Below are 23,413 nucleotides of genomic sequence, written 5' to 3'. Positions count from 1 at the left end.
ACCGGATCCTCGTAACATGAAAGAAACGGGGGCAGAAGTGCAGCCGCATGGAAGAGTCTGGGCCAGGGTTTCTGGGTGTCTGCGGTCTGAGAGGTACTCCTGAGGGACAACCACAGACCGCCGAGAAGATGAAAAGTCCACTTGCAGAGCCACGGGAGCAGGCACCAGGTCGACGTGTTGAGCGCGCAGGCCCCCTGTGGTCAGCACGGCCTGCCGCGTCCGGCCTGCCCAGTCCTTGAGCGGCACAGAGGAGGAGGAAGGCCTGTCGTGAGCTCGTCAGAAATCCATGCCTTATACGCTTGTATATTTATCAAAAATAAGTTTTTAGGTTCCCTTTCCCCCTTAAGATATAAAATGAAGGGAAACCAAAAGGGAACTATTTGGGAAATTAATAATAATTTTAAAAGCATATGAGGGAATTGTTCTTTCATTAAAGAAAACCCCAAATCTGCCAGATTTTCCTTTAGAGAACACAGGGTGCCAAACCTGTGAATAAGCAAGTCACTGGGGTCTCCTCATGGCTCCAAGAAGGACTAAGGGCTTGGGACTGGGAATCTGAGGGCCCTGGGCCAAGAGCCTCAGTGTTCTCATCTGTGAAATGGGATCACACGTGCTGGAGTGGAGTTCCCCACGGGGATTATAGGAGGGGCTTTGGTCTAGCCAGGAGGACTGTGCCCACCTCGGTGTGGCTCTCCCATCTGTGTGGGGGCAGGGCTGGCCTCGGCCCACTTGGGGAGGCACCTCCACGGGCCATGGCATCTCTTGCTGCCTTGGTTTGTGCATCTGTGAAATGGACAGACTAGTGTTTGCTGCCCCAGGGGCTCACGGCCCTGGAGGGAGGGTGGTGGGCAGTGGCGTGTGGCGGGGCTCACTGACCTTCACTTGCTCCCCTGCCTCCCCTTTCCCGCCTGCTCTCCTCTGGTTCTTGTCTCCTTTCCCCCCATTTCTGGAGCATCACGACCTCTGTTTTAGACAAACCGATGGTCTGTTTTGTTTTGTTTGGCCTGTGCCATGTTTTAAAATGTCTAATTAGACACCAATTAGGTTCCACATCTTAAAAAATCGGTGTTTCCAGCTTCTCCTTAAAAATCGGGAAGCTGGGTCGCCCTGGCCTGCCCCCCATTGCCCGGTGGGGGCACAGCTGCTCTCTCAGAGGCCCGGGTTGTCCCCCTGGCCGCCGTCCTCCCTCCCTCTGGTTCCCTCACCCACCCATCTCCCCGCAGATGGATCTGAGGCACTTGTAAGAGAAGCCGTGTCAGGTGCAGGGCGTGTGAATTGCAGAGGGCTATGTTACCCGTACAAAACCCCTCTTCATTATTTGTAGTTGTGCTAAGGTGTAGAGCCCATGAGTGTTAATCAGTTATGATCAAAACACTGGCTGAAGCCAAAAGACTTATTGGGGAACAGGCTGACTCTGAGTAGGGTGGACTCTAGGCTGGGCTCAGACACAGGGGTGGAATGATACACCCCGTCTCTCAGGTTAGGGAATTCCCCTCTGTGGTTGCACTCAACCTCATGGTGCTGAAATGACTTCTGTGGCTCCGGACATCACACTCTAGCACCCTCCTAGTCTGGCGGGAAAGAGCAAAAGGCTCATTGGTTCAGGGCTCGGCTGGCAACCCGGTCGGAGCCCACAAGAAGCACCGTCCCCTCTCGGGTTGAACAGGAGACCTGCACATAAGCCCAAGGCCACATGGTGGTACCGAGTTCTGTTACATTGTAAGAAGGGTTACCCCACCTGGGGCAGCTGCAACAAGGGGCATCCCTCTCAGATGAACGTGGTCAAGCTTTGTAGTATCTGGAAGGGACTGTCTTACTCCGTAGTCCTCTTTACAGAGAGAAAGCCCTCGCTTAGAGGGTCTAGGTGGCTTTCCCAAGGTCATGGTCAGTAAGTGGCAGATGGAGCCAGATGCAGACCTTGGGAGTTACTGATCCTACCCAGGAACCTCCCGATGACCCTTCCTGCCCACTCTCCACCTCCCTGTCCCCCATAGGCCCCATGAGTCATTTTCCTTTTTGGTGTTTGCAGACATCTGGGTCTTAATAATCATGCGGAGCTCATTCGGGGGCTTGAGCAAGGCCAGCACCATGGGAGGGTGGATGAGTGGGATGCTTGTTGCACACTGAAGTGGGGAGCCAGCCAGGAAACACAAGGGGCTGAGGGCATCTCCCCTCCCTGGCACTTCCCTGCTCAAAGCCACCCTGAGTCATTCTTTAATGGAAAGTGTGCCTATTTTCATTCCTATCAGCACAAAAACCTTGTGTGTCCTTCATAAATATTTCATTCTCTTCCAGCAGCAGGTTCCCACGGCCCAGTGCCTGTGTCTGGCCACCTCCTTCCCTGTGCGGGGTGGTCTGTCCCCGGCCCAGGTGGCTGTGGGCCGGAGCGGAGGCCACGTCCACCCTCACCCAGCCCCTGGCTGTGATGGCCGCTACGGCTCAGGGAGCAGCCCGGCTGCCCTGAACTGGACAGAAAAAAATGAGGGTGCCTGGGGAGGGAGGTGACCACCCGAGGTCCCTAAGGGGCAGAATCAGGGCAGCAACCTGAGTTAGCCCCACCGTGGGGGCCAGGCTTGTCCACTCCTTTGAGGTGTCCTGGAGTGGGAATTCAAAGCTCGGTCGATCTCTCCTGGCCAGGGGATCAGGCAGGCTTCAGGGAGGCGCGCTCCCGAGCAGAGAGGCTTTGCCCACTGTGCAGGGCGGGGTAAGCTGGGGCAGTCGTTCAGGCCCGCTGTCGATGGGCCCGGGCCCCCAGGGAGCTCGAGGGAGCCACACACAGTGCTTGAGCACTAGAGTGCCAGGAGCGAGGCTGGCCCGGGACCCACAGTGCCCAGCTGCCTTGTTTACTTTTCCCAGTGGAGAGAGCCTGCTGGACACTCGTGGTGTCGTTAGTGAAACACTGCCCAGAGCAGGAGCCAGGTCTGGCTAACTTCTCATACCTGGTGGCCGTCAACTTCTGGAAAATCTAGTAGGAGCCAGCAAGGAGCACAAGGTGTCTTGCGAGGGAGGCCTGCCTTCTGGCCACAGCTGGTTCTTCGGGGAGCCCCAGACCCAATAGAAATGATTAGTTTTATGACCCTCCTTGCCTGTGTGTCTCTCCCCTCCGGAACGCCGCAGCCTGTTCATCTTATTTGTTGCCCAGCTGCAGCCGGGAGACTCGGGCCTCTTCTCGGCAAGCCTCTCCCGGGACAGATCAGGGAGGCCGGCTAAGCGTACCAGCGGGGCCATGAAATCAGGCTGGATGAGGCGGTGTCTTGGGCAGAGCTGCCCGCCCCCCCTCCAGCCACGCTGGGCCCAGCGGTGGGCTCGGGACTGGCCAGACTTCCCGGGCCGTGCCCGGAGGACAGAACCTGTTTGCACAGTGATGCATCCGTCTGAATTCTGCGTGCCTCCCCCGTGCCGTCCTCTGAGATCACAGAGGTGCATCAGGAGTGGGCAGTGCTGTCCTCAGAGCTCACAGTCTGGCCAGGAGGCAGTGGGAGGAGGGGAGGAGAGGACCCCTGCCAACGGCCCAGTCTGAGGTGGCCTCAGCTGGGACTCTTCAGCAGGGTCAGTCAGTGTCTGTGGGTGAGAGAGGAGTGTGGTCTGGGGGGAGGGGCTTCCCTGGAGGCCCCCAGCCCCCACCCTGGGTTTGGGGATGGGAGCCGGTGCAGAGCGAGCAGGTGGCTGGTCCTTTCCATCATGCCCAGGCCTGGATGGCCCAGAACCAGCATGGCACCTGGGGCTGGAAAGCCACACCCAGCATCTGAATGCCATCCTGGGGTGGGGGCTCAGCTCCAGAGGGGCCTCAGCTCAAAGGCTGCAGTAACAAAATGCCACAGACTTGAGGGGCTTAAACCACAGATACTCTCACAGTGCTGGAGGCTGGGAGTCCGAGATCAAGGTGCCGGCCCATGGAGGGCTGGGGGAGGGCTTGGGGAGGGCTCTCTTCCTGGCAGCAGATGCCCCCTTCTTGCAGTGTCCCCATGCGGCAGAGAGGGAGTGGGCTCTGGTCTCTTCCTCTTCTAGAAGGACACTAACCCCAACCTGAGGCCTGTCTTCATGACCTCATGTAGCCCTGACCCCCCCCCAGTGCCCCACCTCCAGGTATCATCACATGGGGGCTAGGGCTTCCACCCAAGAATTTGGGGGCACAGATGGGTGCAGGGAGGGGACCTGGGGATCTGATGAGTGCCTGTTTCTCATTCCAGCTTCGTCTCTCTGCTCCATTTCACAGATGGGGAGACTGAGGCGTCCTTCTGGGACGCCCAGGAGTGGCAGAGCAGAGTCTGCAGATAGCTTTTCAAAGCAGGGTTTATTGTTTTTATAGTCCATTTGCCCTTTTCAGATTTGAAGCTTCGAAAGCTCGTTGCTGGCCTGCTGTGTGGAGTTGGGGCGGCATGGCTGCCTCTGGGCCTCACGTTGCCCCTCTGATGATGGGGAGGGTCGGCCTTTTCCAGGGCCAACTTCACGCCTTCCTCATAACGAATAACTTGCAGCTCTTAGAATGCTCCAGCCCCCTCCAGGCTTAGCACGTGGGCAACCTCCTGGAGTGGGGGTTCTTGTGCTGGAATATGGGGGGCAGGGCGCAGGGCCTTCCTTTCCATTCTCCTAAAGCTTCTGCACCACATGCACCCACACCAGCTCTGCCCTTCTGCTTCACCTGCCCTGCCCTTAGCACTCCTGGTGGGGAGGCCAGGATCTGGGCTCAGGCCTGGTTCTGCTTACGGTCAGTGCAGTCACCATCCTGGTCAGCAGTCCCCAACCCCAGGGACCTGGCCCCCTGCGGCCACCCGAGCAGCCTATCAGGGCCAGCACTGGGGTCATGAGCAAGTTTGTCCCTGACCCTGCACACGCAGAAAAATCAGCAGGAAGGGGTGGGGGGCACAGCTTGGTGTGGAGGGATGCTGTGAGCTGCTGCGTCCCCTGTGTGCAGGGAGCTTTGCACCCCGTGGCCCAGCTGGTGGGGCTCGGGGCGATGCTCGTGCTGGTCAGTGCCGGTCACCTGCAGGGGTGTCAGGCCCAGGGCTGGGGAAGGACGGCCCCATCCCTTGCAGGGCGGCTGCATGCCACTCTCCTCTCCCTTTCTCAGCCTCAGCCTCCACATCCGGCCAGTGAATTGAGGGACGCTGCGGAGGTCACATGGCAGCAGTCCAGAGGCATCCATCTGGGACAACCTGGTTTCAGTCGCTCTTCTGTGCCCTGTGCATGCCTCCTGAACCCTGTGCAAATCATTAGTGATGGTAGAAGGATGAACGGTATAGTCCTAGGTGGGATTCCTGAGGTTATGTTGCCCCTGCAGGGCTCGGAGGTGGAGGAGGGACTCGCTCTGGAGCCTGGGGACTTAGTGGGAAAACCGGGATGGAGCTGTAGCTGTAGCTACCCAGCTCCCGGGACTAGTCCTAAGCGGGGGTTGGGGGACAGGGATGATCAAGAAGAACAGGCAGCTCTGACTGGGGGTCCTCCGTGGCCTTGACACCCATGCCCTCAACCTCCATCTAAGGCTCCCTCGTGCTAGGCACTGGGAGGGCCCCGGTCATGGGCTGGCTGGCTGGAGCCCCTTGGGAAGATTTGGGGGAAAGAAGTCCCTGTGGGTCCCTTGTGACAAGCACAGGTCCTGGGATACAGTCAACAGTCTGGGCACGTTTGAATGGAAAACATCGGGGCACATGAATATAGCTCCCAACCCAGGGAGGCCAGAGAGCATCCATCCATCCATCCACAGATGAAAAAAACCAGTCTTCTAGGACCTGGGTTGTCACACAGGTTCTGTGGGAACATTGGAGATTTGTACCTTGTTCTCCTCTTGGGAAGGAGAAGCAGTCTTCCCAATGTCTGGCACATGTACATTTTGTATCTCTCATCTCATCCTTGTAACTTGTAGATAGGATGTACGTTAGTGAATTATAAATATGTACAAACATTCCCTGCAGCACATACATCAATGTGTACACATCCTGTGCCTTGAGTGTAGTCCACGTGCACACACACACATATACTGCATAGACAAAGTCCGTTCATGAATGGGGGTGTGCTATGGGTATATTGTATATGCTTTTTATGTATTGGTATAATATATATATATGGTATGTGTATGTGCCTATGTTTCAGGTCCATGTATTATCTATCCACTCATACACTCATACATACTGTTCGTAAAGTTCCAAGGGTGTGCCATATATATTCTATAGAAAGTACCCATAGGCGCTACATCTGTGTGTTACACAGATAGCTTATGCATACTCTGTGCGTAGACGTGATAGGTATAGACCTGTCCATACGCAGTGGCTGCAGTGTTGTATCAGAGCAGAGATGGTGAGCAGATCCAGTGGAGAATACACGCAGTGTATCCAGTAGGACCTTTGCAGGAAGTCGCAGTCTCAATTTGAGAAATTAGGGGGCTATTTATAGACTCTTCTGCAAAGTGTGGGTCTGGTGGAGGGAAAGCAACCAGGGAAGGTGTGGCATTCCGGACGAAGAGTGATGGAGAGCTGTCTGTATGTCTGGGAACAGTTCCTGGAACTGTAGAGAGTAGCTCTGTGCTGTGAGCCTTCTGGCAGAGGTGGCTTATTACCAAGGTCCTCACCTTCCACCCTTCCTCTGACCTCCTGACCAACTAACTGGAAACCGGAGAGCAGGGCGGAGATGGGTGCATCTGGAGGTGGAAATTGAAGATGTCCTGCTGGGCTCTTTCCTGGAAGCATTGCACATTCAGCAACTTGTCCATCACTGTAGCGGGAATAGTCCTGTGCCCAAACCACAGGGCCCTAGGAGATTAATGTGGAAGGCCCTGAACTTTGATGGCATTCACCTCCCACGCTCTCTCACGCACACACCTTCCTAAGGCTTGTCCCCACTGTAAATGCAGCAGTAAGATACACCTCGGAGCATCAGAATGATGAAGTCCTTTCATTCTACGGTAGGACAGATGGCAGGAGACCGGACACAGGGTCTGCAGACATACTGCTGTCCAGCCACTTGAAGGAATCTACTTCTGAACATCGATACTGACAGGAATGGGTGGGGTCTGGGCACCCCATGTGCAATTGTTGACCCAGCAAATGCTGTGTTAGTTTCCTCTAATAAATACATCACATCCGGAGCCATTAGCTAATATTACCACTTTACTCAGTTTCCAACAATCTACTGTTTTCCACCATCCATCTGGCTTTTATATCTGCTACGCAGGTGAGCTATCTAGAGATATACTGGGATTCCCACCCCTGCATTTTGTATAAATATAAACCCACTTGTTTACCAAGATGTGCTTCATTCTTTCCTGCAGACCTAAGCCTCCATCTGGTATCATTTCCCTTTAGGAAGAAGAACTTCCTTTGGTAATTATTCTGTGCAGATCTATTGGTAACAAGTTTTCTTTAATGTAAAAATGTATTTTGACTTCATTCTTAAAGGATATTTCCTGTGGATGGACAATTCTGGGTTAACACTTTTTTTTTTTTTTTTTTTTTTAAAGCTCCTTAAAGATGTTATTCCACTGCTTCCTGGCCCCTATTGTTTATGATTAGAAGTAAGAGGTATTCAAATTATTCTCTAGGTGATGCTTTCTCTCTGGCTGCCTTTAAGATTTCTCCCTTTGGTTTTCAGCAGTTTGAGTCTGATGTGTGGTTTACTTTGTATTTATCCTACTTGGAGTTCACTAGGCTTCTTGAATCTGTAAATCTGTGTCTTTCACTAAATTTGGTTAATTTGGGCTATTTCTTCAAAATTTTTTTGGTCTTATTTTTCTTTTTCTTCTGGGATGACTTTTGATATTTTCCTGAAGGTCTCTGAGGCTTTCAAAATTTATGTTTAATCTGTATTTCTCTCTGTTCTTCAGGTTGGATTTCTATTGCTATATTGGTTGCTCTCCCCATTAGCTTTCTGTTTCCCCATTCTATCCTTTCTGGCCTGACTCCACCTTCATCATATCATCTTCCCTCTTCTGCAAGGACTATGGGGTTTTTGAGGGGCTGGAGCTCAGTGCTGGCTCAGTGGGGTTGAGGGCCAGGGAGGATGAAGAGAGGGCATCCTGGAGGTAAACAAATGTCATCTGTCTAGTGAGAGTATGGCCCCCGGGGCAGGTAGAACATGGCACAAATTCCTGCCAGGGGAGAGACAGACCGTAAGTGATAAGGCCTTGGTAGAGAGGTATGGGCTTGAGCATTCAGATGAAGTTTCCTGTGGGAGACAGTGGGCAGGGTGGAGGTCTTGGGGTCTGGTTGGTCCCTACAGAGTACCAGGTCCTGGACTAGGTGCTATCTGACTCAGCAGATCTGCACAACCCCACCTGGGAATTATTATTATCCCATGTAACAGATGAAGAAACCAGGGTTGGGAGAGGTTGTCTGGTGCCCAAGATAATACAGCTGGTTAAATGACTAGGAGCCCATGAGCCTATGGCTCAGGGTAACATCAGGGAAGCCTTTCTTGATAGGGCAGGATTTGAGATGTTGGAAGGCCATGTTCATCCTCCAAGCTTTCAGTCCTAATACTGTCCATGATTCAGGGTTGGTTTGTTTTTTTTTTTTTCCTGGGCTGTATTAGTCCCAGAACTTGAACTAGAGCCTACTGAGACCCTATCCCTGGCTCTGATATTATTACTAAGTAGCTGAAGGACACCTGGCAGGTAACTCCACCCTTCCAGCACCCCATCCTCACTCAGGATGTGAGGAAATACAGACTCAACTTTGCACAATTGATGTAGGGGATTAATGAAGTGATGTGCTGCAAAGTTGCATGAAGAGTTTCAAAAGCACTTACACGTGTGGTTCTTAGAGGATTATTTGCTCCCTCTTTCCTGAGAAGCCCAGATTCACACAGTGGCACACTTGTATTCCTTCATTTATTAAAGAAATCTTCTATATGCTAGGTGTTACTCCAGGTGTGGGGGATTCAGCAGTGAACAAAACAGATACAAGTCTTTGCCCTCATGGTGTTTATAGTACACTCTGCCGTTACTCCTCTTGATTCAAAATCTCTGCTTTCAAGCCTCATTCTTGGTGCCTGAAAACCCTGGGTTCAAATCCCAGCTCTGAAGAACTCAAGTTATCCTACTATTAAGTAACTTAGTTTTGTTGTTGGTGTCAGACTCATTACGCCTAATTTGTAGGGTTGTTAGGAGGTCAGAATGAGGCCCTGTAGGACAAGGACTCCACACAGAGCCTGGTATGCAACAGTAATGTTGATCCACGGTGGGCATATTTAATTTTTTCCCTTGGACTCACTACTTTTGCAGTCTTATTAGTGAGTATGCTGCTTTTCCTTTTAAAACCTTTGTTTTGCTCTAAGAACAATGAAATGCCCTCTGTATTCCTCCTCCGAACTGCCCCAAATGAAATGCCCCCAAAGCACCCCTCCCATCCCTAAACTTCAAAAGACACTTCATTGATTCTTCCTTGTTCTTTTCCCCTCCCTCCAGGATATGGGCATGCCCCAAACTCCATCCCAAAGTGCCCCCACCCCCTTCCTCAACCCCAACCCCAACCTCAAGACATTTTTTTCCCTGGCTCTCCCTTGTCCTCCTCTTCCTCTCACTCCCAGGCTATGGCCATGCCCAAGCCCCATCCCAACTGAAATGCCAAGTCCAGCCCCACCCCAGACCTAACGGGACCTCTCCTTACTCCTTCTCCCTGTTTTCTCACCCCCTCCCCTCAGGTTATGGGCACGCTGCCCCTGGCACCGACGCGGGCAAGGCCTTCTGCATGTTCTACGCCGTGCTGGGCATCCCGCTGACGCTGGTCATGTTCCAGAGCCTGGGCGAGCGGATGAACACCTTTGTGCGCTACCTGCTGAAGCGCATCAAGAAGTGTTGTGGGATGCGCAACACGGAGGTGTCCATGGAGAACATGGTGACCGTGGGCTTCTTCTCCTGCATGGGGACGCTGTGCATCGGGGCGGCTGCTTTCTCCCAGTGCGAAGAGTGGAGCTTCTTCCACGCCTATTACTACTGCTTCATCACGTTGACTACCATTGGGTTCGGGGACTATGTGGCCCTGCAGACCAAGGGCGCCCTGCAGAAGAAGCCGCTCTATGTGGCCTTTAGCTTTATGTATATCCTGGTGGGGCTGACAGTCATCGGGGCCTTCCTCAACCTGGTGGTCCTCAGGTTCTTGACCATGAACAGCGAGGACGAGCGGCGGGACGCCGAGGAGAGGGCGTCGCTGGCCGGAAACCGCAACAGCATGGTCATCCACATCCCCGATGAGGCGCGGCAGGGCCGGCCCCGGTACAAGGCGGACGTGCCGGACCTGCAGTCTGTGTGCTCCTGCACCTGCTACCGCCCGCAGGAGTACGGAGGCCGCCCGGCCGCGCAGCAGAACTCCTTCAGCGCCAAGCTCGCCCCCCACTACTTCCACTCCATCTCGTACAAGATCGAGGAGATCTCACCAAGCACATTGAAAAACAGCCTCTTCCCCTCCCCCATCAGCTCCATTTCTCCTGGGTTACATAGCTTTACCGACAACCACAGGCTGATGAGGCGGCGGAAGTCCATTTAGGGTGTGGGGCTGCCGGCGCAGGCAGAAACAGTCCTCTGTCCGATTTGACCTCGAGTTCCACTGGCCCACCTCGTCTGTTCTTTCTTATTATTAGTATCCTTTACCGTTGTCCTCATTTTCTTTATTACTTTTTCTCCTTCCTTTTTCCATGGTTACCTCTTCCTCCCCGCCCTCAACCTCCCCGGCGAGACAGAGCAGGCCAAAGGGAAAAGAAAGCCCGTCCTCCTCTGAAACTCGCGTCTGAGCATGAAGCATGGATTTCTTCCTTCCTTCCTTCCTTCCTTCCCAGCGAAGTATGCCTTACATTTCTCCGCAGCCTGCCCCATGTCTGGGGTGGCTTTCCCAGGACAGGTGTGAGACCAAGACCACCAGGCAGAGCTGAGAGGATACCCAACCCAAAGTTGCACACCAGGCTACCAGCCGGCGAGTGCCCACCCACGTGTTGTCTGACCTAACTCCTCTGTGTCCTCCTCCCCGATCGGTGGGTGGCTGTGTGTGTGTGTGTGCGCACGCACGTGTGCACAGACCGCGTGTGAATGAGGGAGTGCACACGTCTGTGTGCTTCTGTGTGTGCGCACCGCGTGACAAAAACAGAAAGTATCAGGTATTCACAGTTTTCTTTTCCGTGACACAGTTCTGTTAATAACCTGCTTTCAGCGGCTTCCAAACAAAACGGGAAAACAAAACCCACGAGGTTTTTGATTTATCATTCTGCCAAATCAAGCATGTTCCATAAGCGGTCTTTCTCCCAGACGTGTCATGACCATATTTTTTAAATGCTAGGTTCTAAATTATATTAACTTCTTTTTAGGGGGCGGGTGGGAACGAAGACACGGATCATCTTAGCTTGCCAGTTCAAAAATTTTTTAGAAGCATGCACTTTGTGAAACTGGTATGCATTATCAACGCAAGACAACAAAACTAGCAACGGAGCAGTCCAAAGCCAGTAATAATTTATTCAAGGCATTGCTATCATCTGCAGTTCCAACAATTTACCATGCAACTGGAAGTGTCAGGGGAAACTGGAAAATTGTTGGAGCCACAGAATACTTTGTTACTTCCCTCTTGTTTATAGGATGGTGGTGGCAGCGGCCATGGTGGTGGCTTGTGCGGCATCTACCTGCATAAGTAAGAATTATAGTTTGGGATGCTTGGATGAGAATGGGTATTAGGTGGATGTGGTTTATTTTCCTAATAAAAAAAATGACAGGGCATTCCTTGTTTAAAAAATATATATACATGTATTTCAAGAAAGTCTCTAATTGCATTTGATTCGTAAATAAGGGCGAGTCTGTGTTGGTCTCAGGAAGCGTTTAGAGGCAAGGAGCCGTGTCTTGGCCTGCTGGGAACTTGTCAATCTCAGGGGACAGTTTTCCTGAGTAGTGGAGAAATTCCTCCCCATCATCCCTTTGGACGACCCAAAGGGAAGGCCTGTTAATCTCCTGGGGCAGGGCTATAGAATAGGGTACACTGGGGGCCTTTTCAATGACAGGAATAAAGAAAAATCTGGAATTTAAGTTCACAGAGGTGACTTTCATTTCACTTGTCCCCTGCTGTTTCTGGAAGTCACCCGTCTTCCCATGCCTTTTTCATAAACCAAACATTCAGTGCTCTTGGATAGAAACAGGCTTTGGCCCAGAAGGAGCAGTGGGAGCCCCCGTGGGATCTCCCAGAATGGAGGATCTGCTCCCTAGAAAGAGACCTTCAAGATTCCTGAAAGGAAAAGGCACCGAATGTCACCAGTCCCAAGCATTTGGACCATTGGACTGAAACACAGGCGTCCAGACTCCTCTAAAGAGGCGGGCACTGTAGTGTCTGTGGGCCACAGGGCCTGTGGAAGGGGTCTGCGAACCGTGGTACTCAACCTTCAAGGTGGTCTTGATTCACTCATTTTTAATATATATATATATTTGCAATTTTAGGGCTCTAAAATCTGTCTAGAGAATAGAATTTTCTTTTTCTTAGAAGAAATTTTTCATTTTTGGGAGGAGGGTCATAGGTGTGAAAATATTAATGCATCTTTGCAGAGTGCCTCATGCTTTGGAGGAGAATGCTTGGAATCAGTGTGGGGTTTCTCATGAAAACCTTTGTAAGATCTTTCCTCAAATGGGGTGTAGGATCATCTTTGATCTATAAGGGAAACTGAGGGACGAGGGGGTGAGTGGTTTGCTCAGAGCTGGTCTTGGTCTAAGCCGACTCCTGCCACACGGTGGCATCTTCATTCAGCCCTCCGATGAGGGCACCTGCTTCTCTCTGTCCACAGGTAGATGCCTCAGACCCCTGGAGTCAGAGGACCATGGGCTCAGCCCTCCATTCAGGGCTGATTTCCTGAATAAAGTATCTGTTTAAAGTGGCCTTCATCTGTTTAAATGCTTCCAGTGACAGGGAGCTCCTCCTTTCCTGAGGAAATTGAGAAAACATTCCATATTCTATATTTCCACAGAGCTGACTGTTCTTTATACAATTAAGGATTGTAGGATGAAGTTTTTTCTGTTCAGTGATGACCACGAGCTCAAGTATCGGAAGCAATGCGGAATCTGTCTTGCTTCCATATCCTTCTTACTTCTTGGTCTTTGGCTATTGCTTAGCCCTCTGAAGGGCAGTAAGAGAATCTTCTCTTCCAAAGTTAAATATCCTTGTTCACACTTGGAGTATTCAGGGCACAGTGGGGAACCTTGGTTTGCTTCCTTTGGGAGGTGCATCTTTTTCTCAGATGGCCTGAACTGGTCTCTGGCCAAGGAGTCCTCCATGCACACCAATGAGGTGCTTTCATGGGGACAGTGAGCCAATGGCCTCCAGGGTCCTTCCCTCCTGATAAAGTGGGGCTGGGGCATCTCCACCCAGAGAGCTTGGCTGCCTGAGATGGCTAAGTCAGCAGGAGAATCTTCAAAAGCCAAGCGGGAGCTTAGCCTGAGTTGCCTCACTGAGGTCCCTCATTTTCAGAGGAGGAAGTTGAGGGCCAGGAAGGGGAACCTGGCAGCTCAGATCAGCTGGGCAGGCCCTTGGTCTTTCCGGGTGTTTCTCCTCCTGCTGTCTTCCTGGCTGTTTGTTCACTGCTGTTGCTTACACCCTCGAAGTTCCCTCCGCCTCTCAGGCCCAGTCTGTTTCTCCCTCCCACAATGGGTGACTTCTTTCCTAAGTCTGGTTTCCCGGCCCTTTCTTCCAGGGAGCAGTGTCCACGAAGTGAGGGGGAGAATTCACACGAGGTTGTTTGGAGACAGGTTTCAGCTTCAGTCAGGATGAGCCAAGGAAGAGCCACGTTCCACCAGAATCACAGGGTGCTGGCCGGCCACCCAGTTCTAGAGGTCAGGTCTAGAAATCAACATGCCTCATAGGTCCTTAAAGAGCTTTCAGACTCTTGCTTGAATGGTTTTCCAGCTGAGAGATCTCAATCCATCCACTCCACCAAAGACAGGAGGAAGGTGGGCCGTGCCACAGGTCTGGGTGCTTTCTAGAGACCTTCCCGTTTTACTCTTCACCACGCCCATGCCAGACGGAAGGTGCTATCACGCCACGGGACTGTTAGACTCTTATTGCCTCAGAGTGAACCCACTGTCTGGGTTTGGAGATGCCAGGTTAGTGCCAGAGCTGGGATCAGGTCTCTTCTTTCCGTCCACAGCACTCTGTCTTGAAACCCAAGCAGCAGGCCCTTAAGCACGGTGGGCTGCCTGGTGCTCCCTGAGCATCTGTTGTGCTCCTGCTGTGCATCACTGATGTGGAGGAGGTGCCCGCACTCGGGCATGATCACAGCAGGTCGTTTGCAGCCCAGAAATCCCCACTGGGAGCGGAAGCAGATGGACCCATCCTGCTGCCTAGGAGGCCCACCTTTGCAGGTGCTCAAACCCCATCTATAAAAGGGGGAGAGTGACTGCAGAATTTGGCTCACTGTTTCTTCTCTGTGTGTAGGGCCTTAAGTGGGGGAATATCTGGACAGTAACTCAGAAGCCCACAGAGAAATCTAGGAGGTCACTTTTCTCTGCCTCACCTCGATCTGAAAGCCCTGTGGATCCTGATTCCTAGCCACAATCACCAGAAGCTGGAGGGAACGGGTTAGAGGCATTCATGGTCTGTGCGCATGGAGTTGGAGAGGGAGGTAGGAGAGCAAACAATGATCAGAGGAGAAAAACCATCCACCACTGAGGTCTGTGGCCCTATTTCTTTCTGCATTTTTTTAGAATAATTGGCCCTAATTGAGATACCAGTTATGGGCATCCACAGAGGTGCAAATCCTGAGGCCTGTGCAGGAATGTGTCCGTTCTAGTAGTAGGATAGATACCATCCCCTCAAGTGCCCTCGTGCGTGTGGCTTTGCTCCCGAAGGGGGGTCAGCCTGAGGGCCTGTCCTGTGCGGGCCTGCTTCACGCTGGCTGGGGCTCCGGCGTGGGTTTCTTCTAGAGTTATAGCTTGTCTGGGACTCTGGATACATCCCAGGTGAGGAAGGGTTGGTAGGGCAGGGAGGGGCCCACACCTCCTGCTTCACTGGGCCCCCAGAAGTCATTTCTCCTCCCTGGGCCTCTGTTGCTGTCCAACAATACAATGGGATGGGATAGAGTGGGTGGGATTTAGGAGCACCTAGCACAAAATGAATTTGACCCAGGAAGACATTTGGCCTGGGATGTTCCAATCAGTGGGCACATTTGAAGGTTGGGACACCAAAAAGAATTCACTCGGCAGGGTGCTGCAGGGATGGTGCCACTGCTTGTCCCCTCTTCAAGAAGAGGATGTCATCGCACGAACCAGGCCCCATGCATTCCAGGGTCCCCAAAACCCTGGGCATAAATCCACTTTACGTGGCTCGCTCTTGACTACACCTTGGTAGACATTGCTGTTTCGGGGCAGGGGGGCATTCTATTTCCGCGTGATTCTCCGCCACCAACTTTGGAAAATTCCAGATTAAAGAAGAGTTGAAAGACGAGTATGATGAACTTCGTATACCTATCACCCAAAGCCACCAGCCTGCAGTACTTTGTCACATTTGCTTGACCCTCTCCCACCCCCACCCCGACGTATTTAGAGGATGAAGTGGGGTCTGCAACTTTTAGGTGGTTCCTCCAAAGACAAAATGGTCTCCCGGGAACAAGAGCATTCTCCTAGAGAACAGTGCCGCTAACACCCTAGGAAATTTAGCATTCATGCAATATTTTTACCTAAAATACAGCCCACATTCACATTTTCCCAACTGTCCCCAAAACGTCCTCCAGAGCTTTCTTGTGAATCCGAGAGACAAGGTCACATCTCACATTGCCTGTCTGGTTGCCCCAGATTGCTCCAATCTAGGACATTCTTCCTCCCCATTTTTGTCTTCCATGATGTTGCCATTTTGAGGAGTCCAGGCCTGTCTTGGGGGGATGCCCCGCGACCTACTTCTGTCTGCTGGTTTCCTTGTTTAGGGAATTGTCGGGAAGACGACAACACAGCAGTGTTGTGTAGCCACGATGAATGCATTTGATATGTTTGGCTCTCTCGAGACTTCTGTGATTACCTCTCTCATTGTAGATAAACAAGTCACACTAAATGTTGCTCTCCTCTGTTGGAGAAACTAGTGGAAGCTGCTAGAGAGGTGTCCATGAGTCCCTGGATGCTGGGTCTCATTGCCCAAGCCGAACATCACTCGGCTATTTCTGACTCCTGACATGGATCTCTCTGCCGTTTGAGTGCCAGCAATCTTTACCCTAAACACCTGTGGGGGGCGGGGGTCCAGCTATAAATAGACATAAAGCACAGAGATGGGCTTTCATCGATTACAAAGCTGGCTAGCTGGTATAACCCAGTAGGGTTGTTGTAAGGATCCCTGTGAGCTAGCTGGGGCGCTCTGGCACCCGGTAGCTACTCAAGCGAGTAGTAACGATCGCGGAGCCTGTCCTACCATTAATGATCATAAAGCTGTAACCGGCTGTTGGAGCGCTCTTGGCCATTCAGGGCTGTAATTGGGACCTCTGTCTCTGAGATATTTGCATTGGCAAGTTCTATAGCATGGATTTTTCAGGGCTGATAACATAAAGCAGTCCACCTGCTGTAGCTGAGTAACCTTTCATTTTGATCAAGAAAATACTCCCCTGCAGATTCTCTGAGCCTTTGCCCATGCTATTCCTGCTACCCGGAAAGCCTCCCTGCTGCTCTCCAGCATGGAGGTGGAGAGGCGTGCCTCTCACTCATCCTTCAAAGGCCCCTGATGGACTCAGCGATGCCCTCCTGTGGGCTCCCTAGTTCTTTCTGTCCCGCAAGAACATCCTGGGAAGCCAACTCTGACGGGCCTGGCCTCGAGAGCTGTAAGTGCTGAGCCGTGCCCACAGAGGGGAGTAAAGACCATCAGATTTCTCGCCGCTTGCCTAAGTGGCCGTTCAGCCCCGTTATCAAGGCATATCTTCACTTCGAATGCAGGCGATGGCTCCCTCCCTGGAAATCGATGCCCAGCCACATGCTCAAAATCCATCACCCGCCATCGGCCATTCAGTGGCACCTGCCCGCCAGAGTGGAGTATGCCACGTGCCATCGGCCACGAGCTGCCCACAGCTCGCCGTTTCCTGTGAAGTGGGTGATTGGAGCACCTTCAGTCCCCAGAAGCACACTTGTGACACTCCACCCTGCAGCAGGGAGGGGGCCCCGTGCTGGGACGGTCTCCAGGAGCTGGTCGGTGCCGCGTTCACGCTGAAGTTCTGCTGGTAGAAGCTGAGCAGCGCGGACACGCACGGCGAGTGGCAGGAAGCCTAGGCGCCACGCCGGGGACAGAGGCCCGTGCAGACGCTTCCCGCCTCCAGGCAGTGCGTGGGGCGGACGCCGCGCAGGCTGGAGCACCTCACACAGCCGAGACTGGCTTCTGACACCCACACATGGGCGGCTTTGCCCCTCTGAGCCTCAGTTTCCCTCCCTTTAAGTTGGAGGTGAGAAATAAACCCTCCTGCACAGAGCGGCTGTGGGAACTGCAGGAGTGACTTTGGCCTGGCACCTGGTCCGTGCTGGGCGCCAGCTGGGGTTCTCACTCAGGCCCGTTCTTGGGCTCCTATGGGTTACTCCCGGCGTTGGACTTGAAATGGAAATGGAAAGGCAGTGAAGGAGTCTGGTCGAGGAACTCAGGTAGGGCTTCGTGGAGGAAATAGCTTTTGGAAATCTCTGAGGGGAACCTTGAAGGAGCAAGTGGGTGCTGATTTAGGCAGAGGCAGAGGCAGAGCCTGGCCAAGGCACCGAGTGTGGACATGCCGGGAGCACAGATTACACCCAGCGTGACTGTCCAGGCCCTTCACAAGCTGGTCACATCCTAAGTCGTTTGAGCCATTCTCATGCTCAAGAACCTTCCCTGGCTCCCCCGTGCCCACACGGTAAGCTTATTTCAAGGCCCTTCCTTCTCACACCTAGCTTCCGTGGAGGATCTGTCCATCCTAATGTCCCTACTGGGGCCTCCTCTTATGACAGAGCTCCAAAGATAGAGCCTGGAGTCTCTCCAGACTTGAATCCTATGGAGTCCTATTGTTTGGGTGGAGTTGAGTGTTGTGTTTTGTTTTTCTGAGTCTTCTGGACGTTTGCTATAGTTTACATGGGAGAATCTTTCTGGATAAGGTCTGCTTGGTCTTTCACTTGAGCCTCCGGAGGACTCGTCCTGACAAAGCCGAACAGCGACCGAAGATTAGCATGGAACTAACAAAAGAAAAATGTTGTCTGATTGTTGGGCTCACTTGGCGAGAGGATTTGCCACTTCCTGATCAACTCTACGAACAATGGATTTGGGGACTGCCTGTGACCAGGGCCTCAGGGACTGAACTAAGGCCTCATGGGAGTTTTGAGATGCTGGTCTGGGCCCCTGCTCTTAGTCAACGTTTTTCCCCCCGGAGTTGGAGCGTCATGTGGCTGTGGTGCTGAGGGCAGGGTCCTTCAGTAAGGGTGTGAGCCAAAGAGCCAGGGGTGTCTGTCTTGGGGAGCACTGGAGGCTCAGATCTGTTCTTCTTTCTTCCCACTGGTGTGTCCAGGGTATGGCCGAGGTCAAGGAGTGGCATCCTGTATGGAGCTCCCCCCTCCCTCCCCCCGGCAATGCAGTGTGGACTTTGATTTTGAGATGAGGCCTCTGGGTAATGGAGGCTGAAGAAGCACTGGCTGGGTGGAAAGGAAGTCTAGCTTAGAAAAGATGAGCTGAACCAGGATTCAAAACTTGCCTTTGTGATTTGCTGTGTGACCCAGGGCAAGTCACTTCACTTCTCTGGGCCTGAGTTTCTTCTTTTCTAGACTAAGGGGTTTGGCCAAGGTTCTAAGTTCCCACCCTCCGCACCCCCGCCCCATGTCTGCCTCATTGTCTCTGCCACCAGCTCCAGCCTTGGGGAGGACTGGCTGGGCTGACATCAGCCAGCATCTGGAAGTATTTACCCAAACACCTTCTGTTACAGGTGACGCTCTCCCAGTTAGATTGTTTTACTGGCATATGGATCCTTAATTAACCAATAGCTTCTTACAATGTCTTTGCTTAGTTTCCTTGACTGTGCAAGGCTCCCTGGTAGCACAAGGTGCGTGTTCTAACGAGAGCGAGTCTGAGCCCAGGGGAATCTGGGACTCTTATCTGCAGCACTCATCCACACTTATAAGAGGGGGATGGGCCCCCAGGATTTGCCTTCCCACTAATCCTGAAACCCCAGTCCTGCCCCTCTGTCTACCTCTGCTCTTCACCTGCTGCATGCTCGGCTTGTCCTTACATCAGGGTTCTCTTTGCTTCCTGGGAGGATGCGTCGTCCACCTGCAGAAGTCACTGGCTCAGCACGGGGCCTCGTGCCAGGCCCCATCTGACTCGGGTCAACGGTCTTTGCTCGGCTGGGACTGAGCCCCAATGGATCTGGGGCCTGAGTGCAGAGCGGCACTGACTTCTGCTGCTCGTGCACGCTCCTGCTGGGCGGGGGCGGGGCTCCCAGGCTCAGAGAGGGCACGTTGATGGAAGGGCATCCAGGGCCCTGACTGCACACTTCTGGCCCTTCTTCCCCAAGCTCTGTGCTCAGGCTCACAGGGAGGGGTGGGTCCCCCTGCTTGCCATAAGAAAGGGACACGGGACTGCCCTCAGGAGGAGGCAGAAGGGGGTCACTTCCAGAACAGGGAGGCTCCATGATGGGGGAGGCAGCATTTCACCTGGGCAGGCATGGGACAGGAGAAAGTTCCAGGCCCCCAGGAAGAGTATTTGCTGAAACTCCCTGTTCCTTCACGTTGTTCAAAAGCCCAGCTCGTTGCCAGTCACCAGGGAGGAAAGCCTGAGAGGAGAGCCGAGCTCAGACCAAGCCTTTGATTTTTCTTACCAGTCGTGCAGAACTGTGGCCTCAGGTGTCTATTCTTAGTAGCAATGGCCCCAGAGGGCAGACCCCAGGCTAGCAGTGTGAGTTCTCTGCTACAGAGGGCGGGCTGGTGGACCCAGGCAGGAGGCAGTATGAATCACAATGTGACTCCAAGGTGCAGGCTTCCCAGAATGGCCACGGGGTCCCCAGCACAAGGCAGAGTGTCCAGCCATGGGGGACGGAAGAACTCTGGTTGAGCCCCCTCCATAGTCTGCTCTGTGTCACCTGGGGAGGTCACCCTGTTAGGGAGGTAGACCTGAAAATGGTTTGGAGGAGGTCATCCTAGTGGACATGCCCCTTCTCTCTGGGCCTTTGTTTCCCCATCTGTGAAGGAAGGATCTGGAAAGGTGGGATTATTCCAGAAGGACTGGAGCTAGAAAACCTGGTCTTGTAGATGTGGCCTAGGTTCTGTCTGAAGCTCCATGGGACACACAGGCATGGCCTTCCTGTCACTTGTGCCTTCTTGCCTGGTGACCGTGGGTTCCAGCATGGGAGGAATCAGGGCGGGAGGAAGGAGAGGAAGACATGCCCAAGGGTGAGGTAACTCTACTTGGGGAAGCTTCTATTCATGTTTCCCCATCACTTCTGGACCCCGACGGTGGCCTCTCCAGAGGTCCCAGTTCAGGTTCGTGGAAGCGTCAAGCCTCCAGAGAGCAGGTCTTGGTTTTGTGAAGTTGAGCCATCGGCCTTGGTCAATAAAAACAAAGCTTCAGCTTCACCTCTTCTAGCTCCTCAGCTCTGGGGGGCTGGCGGCCTCAGGGGCCGTTGTCAGCACCTGGCCCTGGGTCCCTGCCTTCCCCTTTGGAATTGGGCCACGTGGCCTCGGGCAAGTCACCTCTTACTCTCTTCTGTGAAGGATGAAATGGCCAGGTGAGAAGCAGGTATCCCCCAGAGAGGTGCAGGGGGAGATGAAGGTGATGTATGGGGCTCTTGGCTGACGTTTCGGTGGGGGACGGGTCTGCAGGAAGGGCAGGGCCAGGTGCTCCCAACGAAGGGTCCCTGACCTGGGTCATCTCCTCTCTCCTAGGGACAGCACATTTCCCAGGTACGGCTCTGTGGACCTCCTCACCCCGATGAATTCTGTCTCTACCCACTTCCTCCAACCCTTCTGTTGATGCATTCTCCTTGGCGGCCCCACCTCTCAGTTCCCAATGGACCAGATGCTTGGTGATGATGTGGCTGGGAGGTCTTCCGGGGACCCAAGGCCCACCATCCCCCCTGCCCCAGACAAACCTTGTGGAAAGTCTTGCCTTTCCTTAACCTGAGAGGACAGAGCAGCTCCTAGGTGTGAGCTGCAGCCGTGGGGGGCCTGGTGGCTCCTTGGGGCCCCCCTGTGTGGTGTGATCTGCTATTTACAGAGCATGTGGGGCATCTGCCAGGAGCCAACCTTAGCCAGAGGCCCTGTGGGGAGCATGACCATCAAGGTCTCCAGCCTCAGAAGGCTAACCTCCAATGTACCACGTGCCTCCAAGATGCCCGAGGTCTATAAACTGAGTCAGGGGAGCAGGTATGGGAATCAGAACATGCCTCAGGAATCACTACAGCTTCTTGAGCTGAATTTTAGGATTTGGGTAGAAAAATAAAAATCCAATGCAAGGGAAAACATGATATTGGGAACCCAGTGAAGCAGAACCCACAATTGCCAAGATTTCTCTATAATTTGATGGCTCCTCAGAGAATAACACACTCCTGAAAAAGGCTAATTATATATTTGTTTACTCAGGCTACAAATAGCATTTTGACGGCCATTTGGGGCTGGAAGGGACCTCCAGAGATCATCTCGGTCCACCCTCCGCTTTATCAGAAATCTCCGTGGAATATAGATAATGCACTGGATTAGGGGAAAGTGTTGGTACCCCGAGGGAACTTTGAGGGAAACCGGCTTACCCTGACCGGAAGGGTTGAGGCCATCTCCTGTGCCCATGAATGTCGATCGGGTGGGGGGGGGGTGGTTTGCCGCTAAACAGACACAGGCAGAGACTTCAGGGAGGAGGAGTAGGTTTTAAACCACTGATCTGGTTAACAAGGAGGAAGAATTTCTAGTCTGTTCCCAGCAGGCCAAGAAATTGCAGATGCTCCCTCTAAGTTGTATAATTTTTAATGTCAGCCAACTGTGTGTCCTTGTACCTCAAAACTTTAACAAGAAAAAAAGCATCATTTGTGACCCAACGCATAGAATAGTTATTGAATTAGTCCCACGCTCACATGCATTGAAATGATGGGCATATACATACAAGGGGTGCTCTCTGGGGGGGGTGGGGCACAAAGATGTGGATCCTCATGTATTCATTTGGGGTGCGTGTGTGTGTGTGTGCGCTGACTGGCTATCTGGATTATTTTGGGGGGGCATAGTTGGACATTTTCATGTCTGCATGATAAGAGGACATGGGTCTGGTTCTGATGGTGTGGATGTGGCCAGAGGCCACACTGAGGGTGAATGGGAAGGTCGGTCCCGAGCCCCTAAGCCGGGACCTTCCTTCCCATCCTGGTGGGTGTTTGGGATTGGACCCCAAGTCTCCCTGCAGTCCAGGCATCGGACCTGTGGTGGGAAGCCATACCAGATTCGGCAAAACCAGTGATTCCAACCGGACCACAGTGTACCAAATTCAAAGCAGCCTACTGTTTTCCTTTTCTTGTGTTTCCCTTTTGTTGATCTTCTCCGGCCCTCTCCGCCTGTGGGGAGGGCGCCTTCACAAATGGCCTTAGCATGCCGTTCTGAAGTTTAACAGAATGAGACAACCATCAGACGAAATCAGAGGTATTTATTATCACAGCTTACCTGAAGAATGACAAACAAAACTGTATCACCAATGTTTACAAGTCCAAGTAGACATCCAGCCCGTGTAAAATATGTAATTTATGCAAGGGATTGCATCTTTCTTTTGTAACGAATGCACTAAAGCAACCCTGTATATATTTTACAATGTCTTTACAGAAAAAAAAAAGAATCATTTACTGTAGTGTTGTAAAATAATGCACTTTTCTAATTTTTTCATTAAAATCTCTATGGCACGTTTGCAAATGTGTCTTGGTCTTCCTTCACTACGAAAGGTTCAAAGTCACCTTGACGCAGATTCTCCCCACCTTCTGATGGCTTTCTGGAGCCAGGGGGATGGCAGCCCCTTTGCTTGTGGTCATCCCCACTAAGAAGCCTTTTTCCTAAAAACCCCAACAAAGACCTCCATGGAACGGAGACCTGATTGGCCCGTTTTTGTTTTTCTTTTCTGATTGAGGGACCTTAGTTCAAAACATGAGACGGCCCCTTTCCCTTTTCACCTGCTGTCTGAGCGTGGAAGGAAGAAGGGGAAATAGGCAGAGAACAGGTGCTCAGGATTCGTGCTACAGTGAAGGCAAAATCTGCTCCTGGCGACCTGTGGTAGCTGCCTGGATGTGAGGGGCTTCCTGACCCCACTTGTGTTCCAGAGTCACGGGCATCGTGGAACTTATCCCTGGGATGCCAGGGTCAGAGCTTCCCGGGGTGGGGTGTGGTTCTCAGATTTGGGCATCACACTCACCGGAGGTCTCCCCAAAACAGATTGCCAGGCCCCACCCTCCGTGTGGGTCCAGGATGGGGCCCTGAGAGTGTGTGCTTCGAACAAGGCTGATGCTGCTGGGGTGGGGCCCCCCACCTTGACCCCAG

The 23,413-nt window shown here is 52.7% G+C and overlaps 1 protein-coding gene across 1 annotated transcript in view; it reads left to right on the top strand.

The window, feature by feature from the left end:
• KCNK9 (potassium two pore domain channel subfamily K member 9) overlaps window positions 1-22,806 on the top strand; it is an 86,274-nt gene extending 63,468 nt beyond the window's left edge. Inside the window, exon 2 of the mRNA XM_032415560.1 lies at window positions 9,634-22,806. Within this exon, the coding sequence (XP_032271451.1) occupies window positions 9,634-10,475 (842 nt within the window). The 3' untranslated portion in view covers window positions 10,476-22,806. The remainder of the gene's footprint in view (window positions 1-9,633) is intronic.
• The last annotated feature ends 607 nt before the right edge of the window (window positions 22,807-23,413 follow it).

This window comes from Phoca vitulina, unplaced genomic scaffold (genome assembly GCF_004348235.1).
Source record: "Phoca vitulina isolate PV1807 unplaced genomic scaffold, GSC_HSeal_1.0 scaffold18, whole genome shotgun sequence".
Taxonomy (NCBI): domain Eukaryota; kingdom Metazoa; phylum Chordata; class Mammalia; order Carnivora; family Phocidae; genus Phoca; species Phoca vitulina.
The sequence above is the reverse complement of the archived record's forward strand: the minus strand, read 5'-3'. Positions and strand labels throughout refer to the sequence as shown.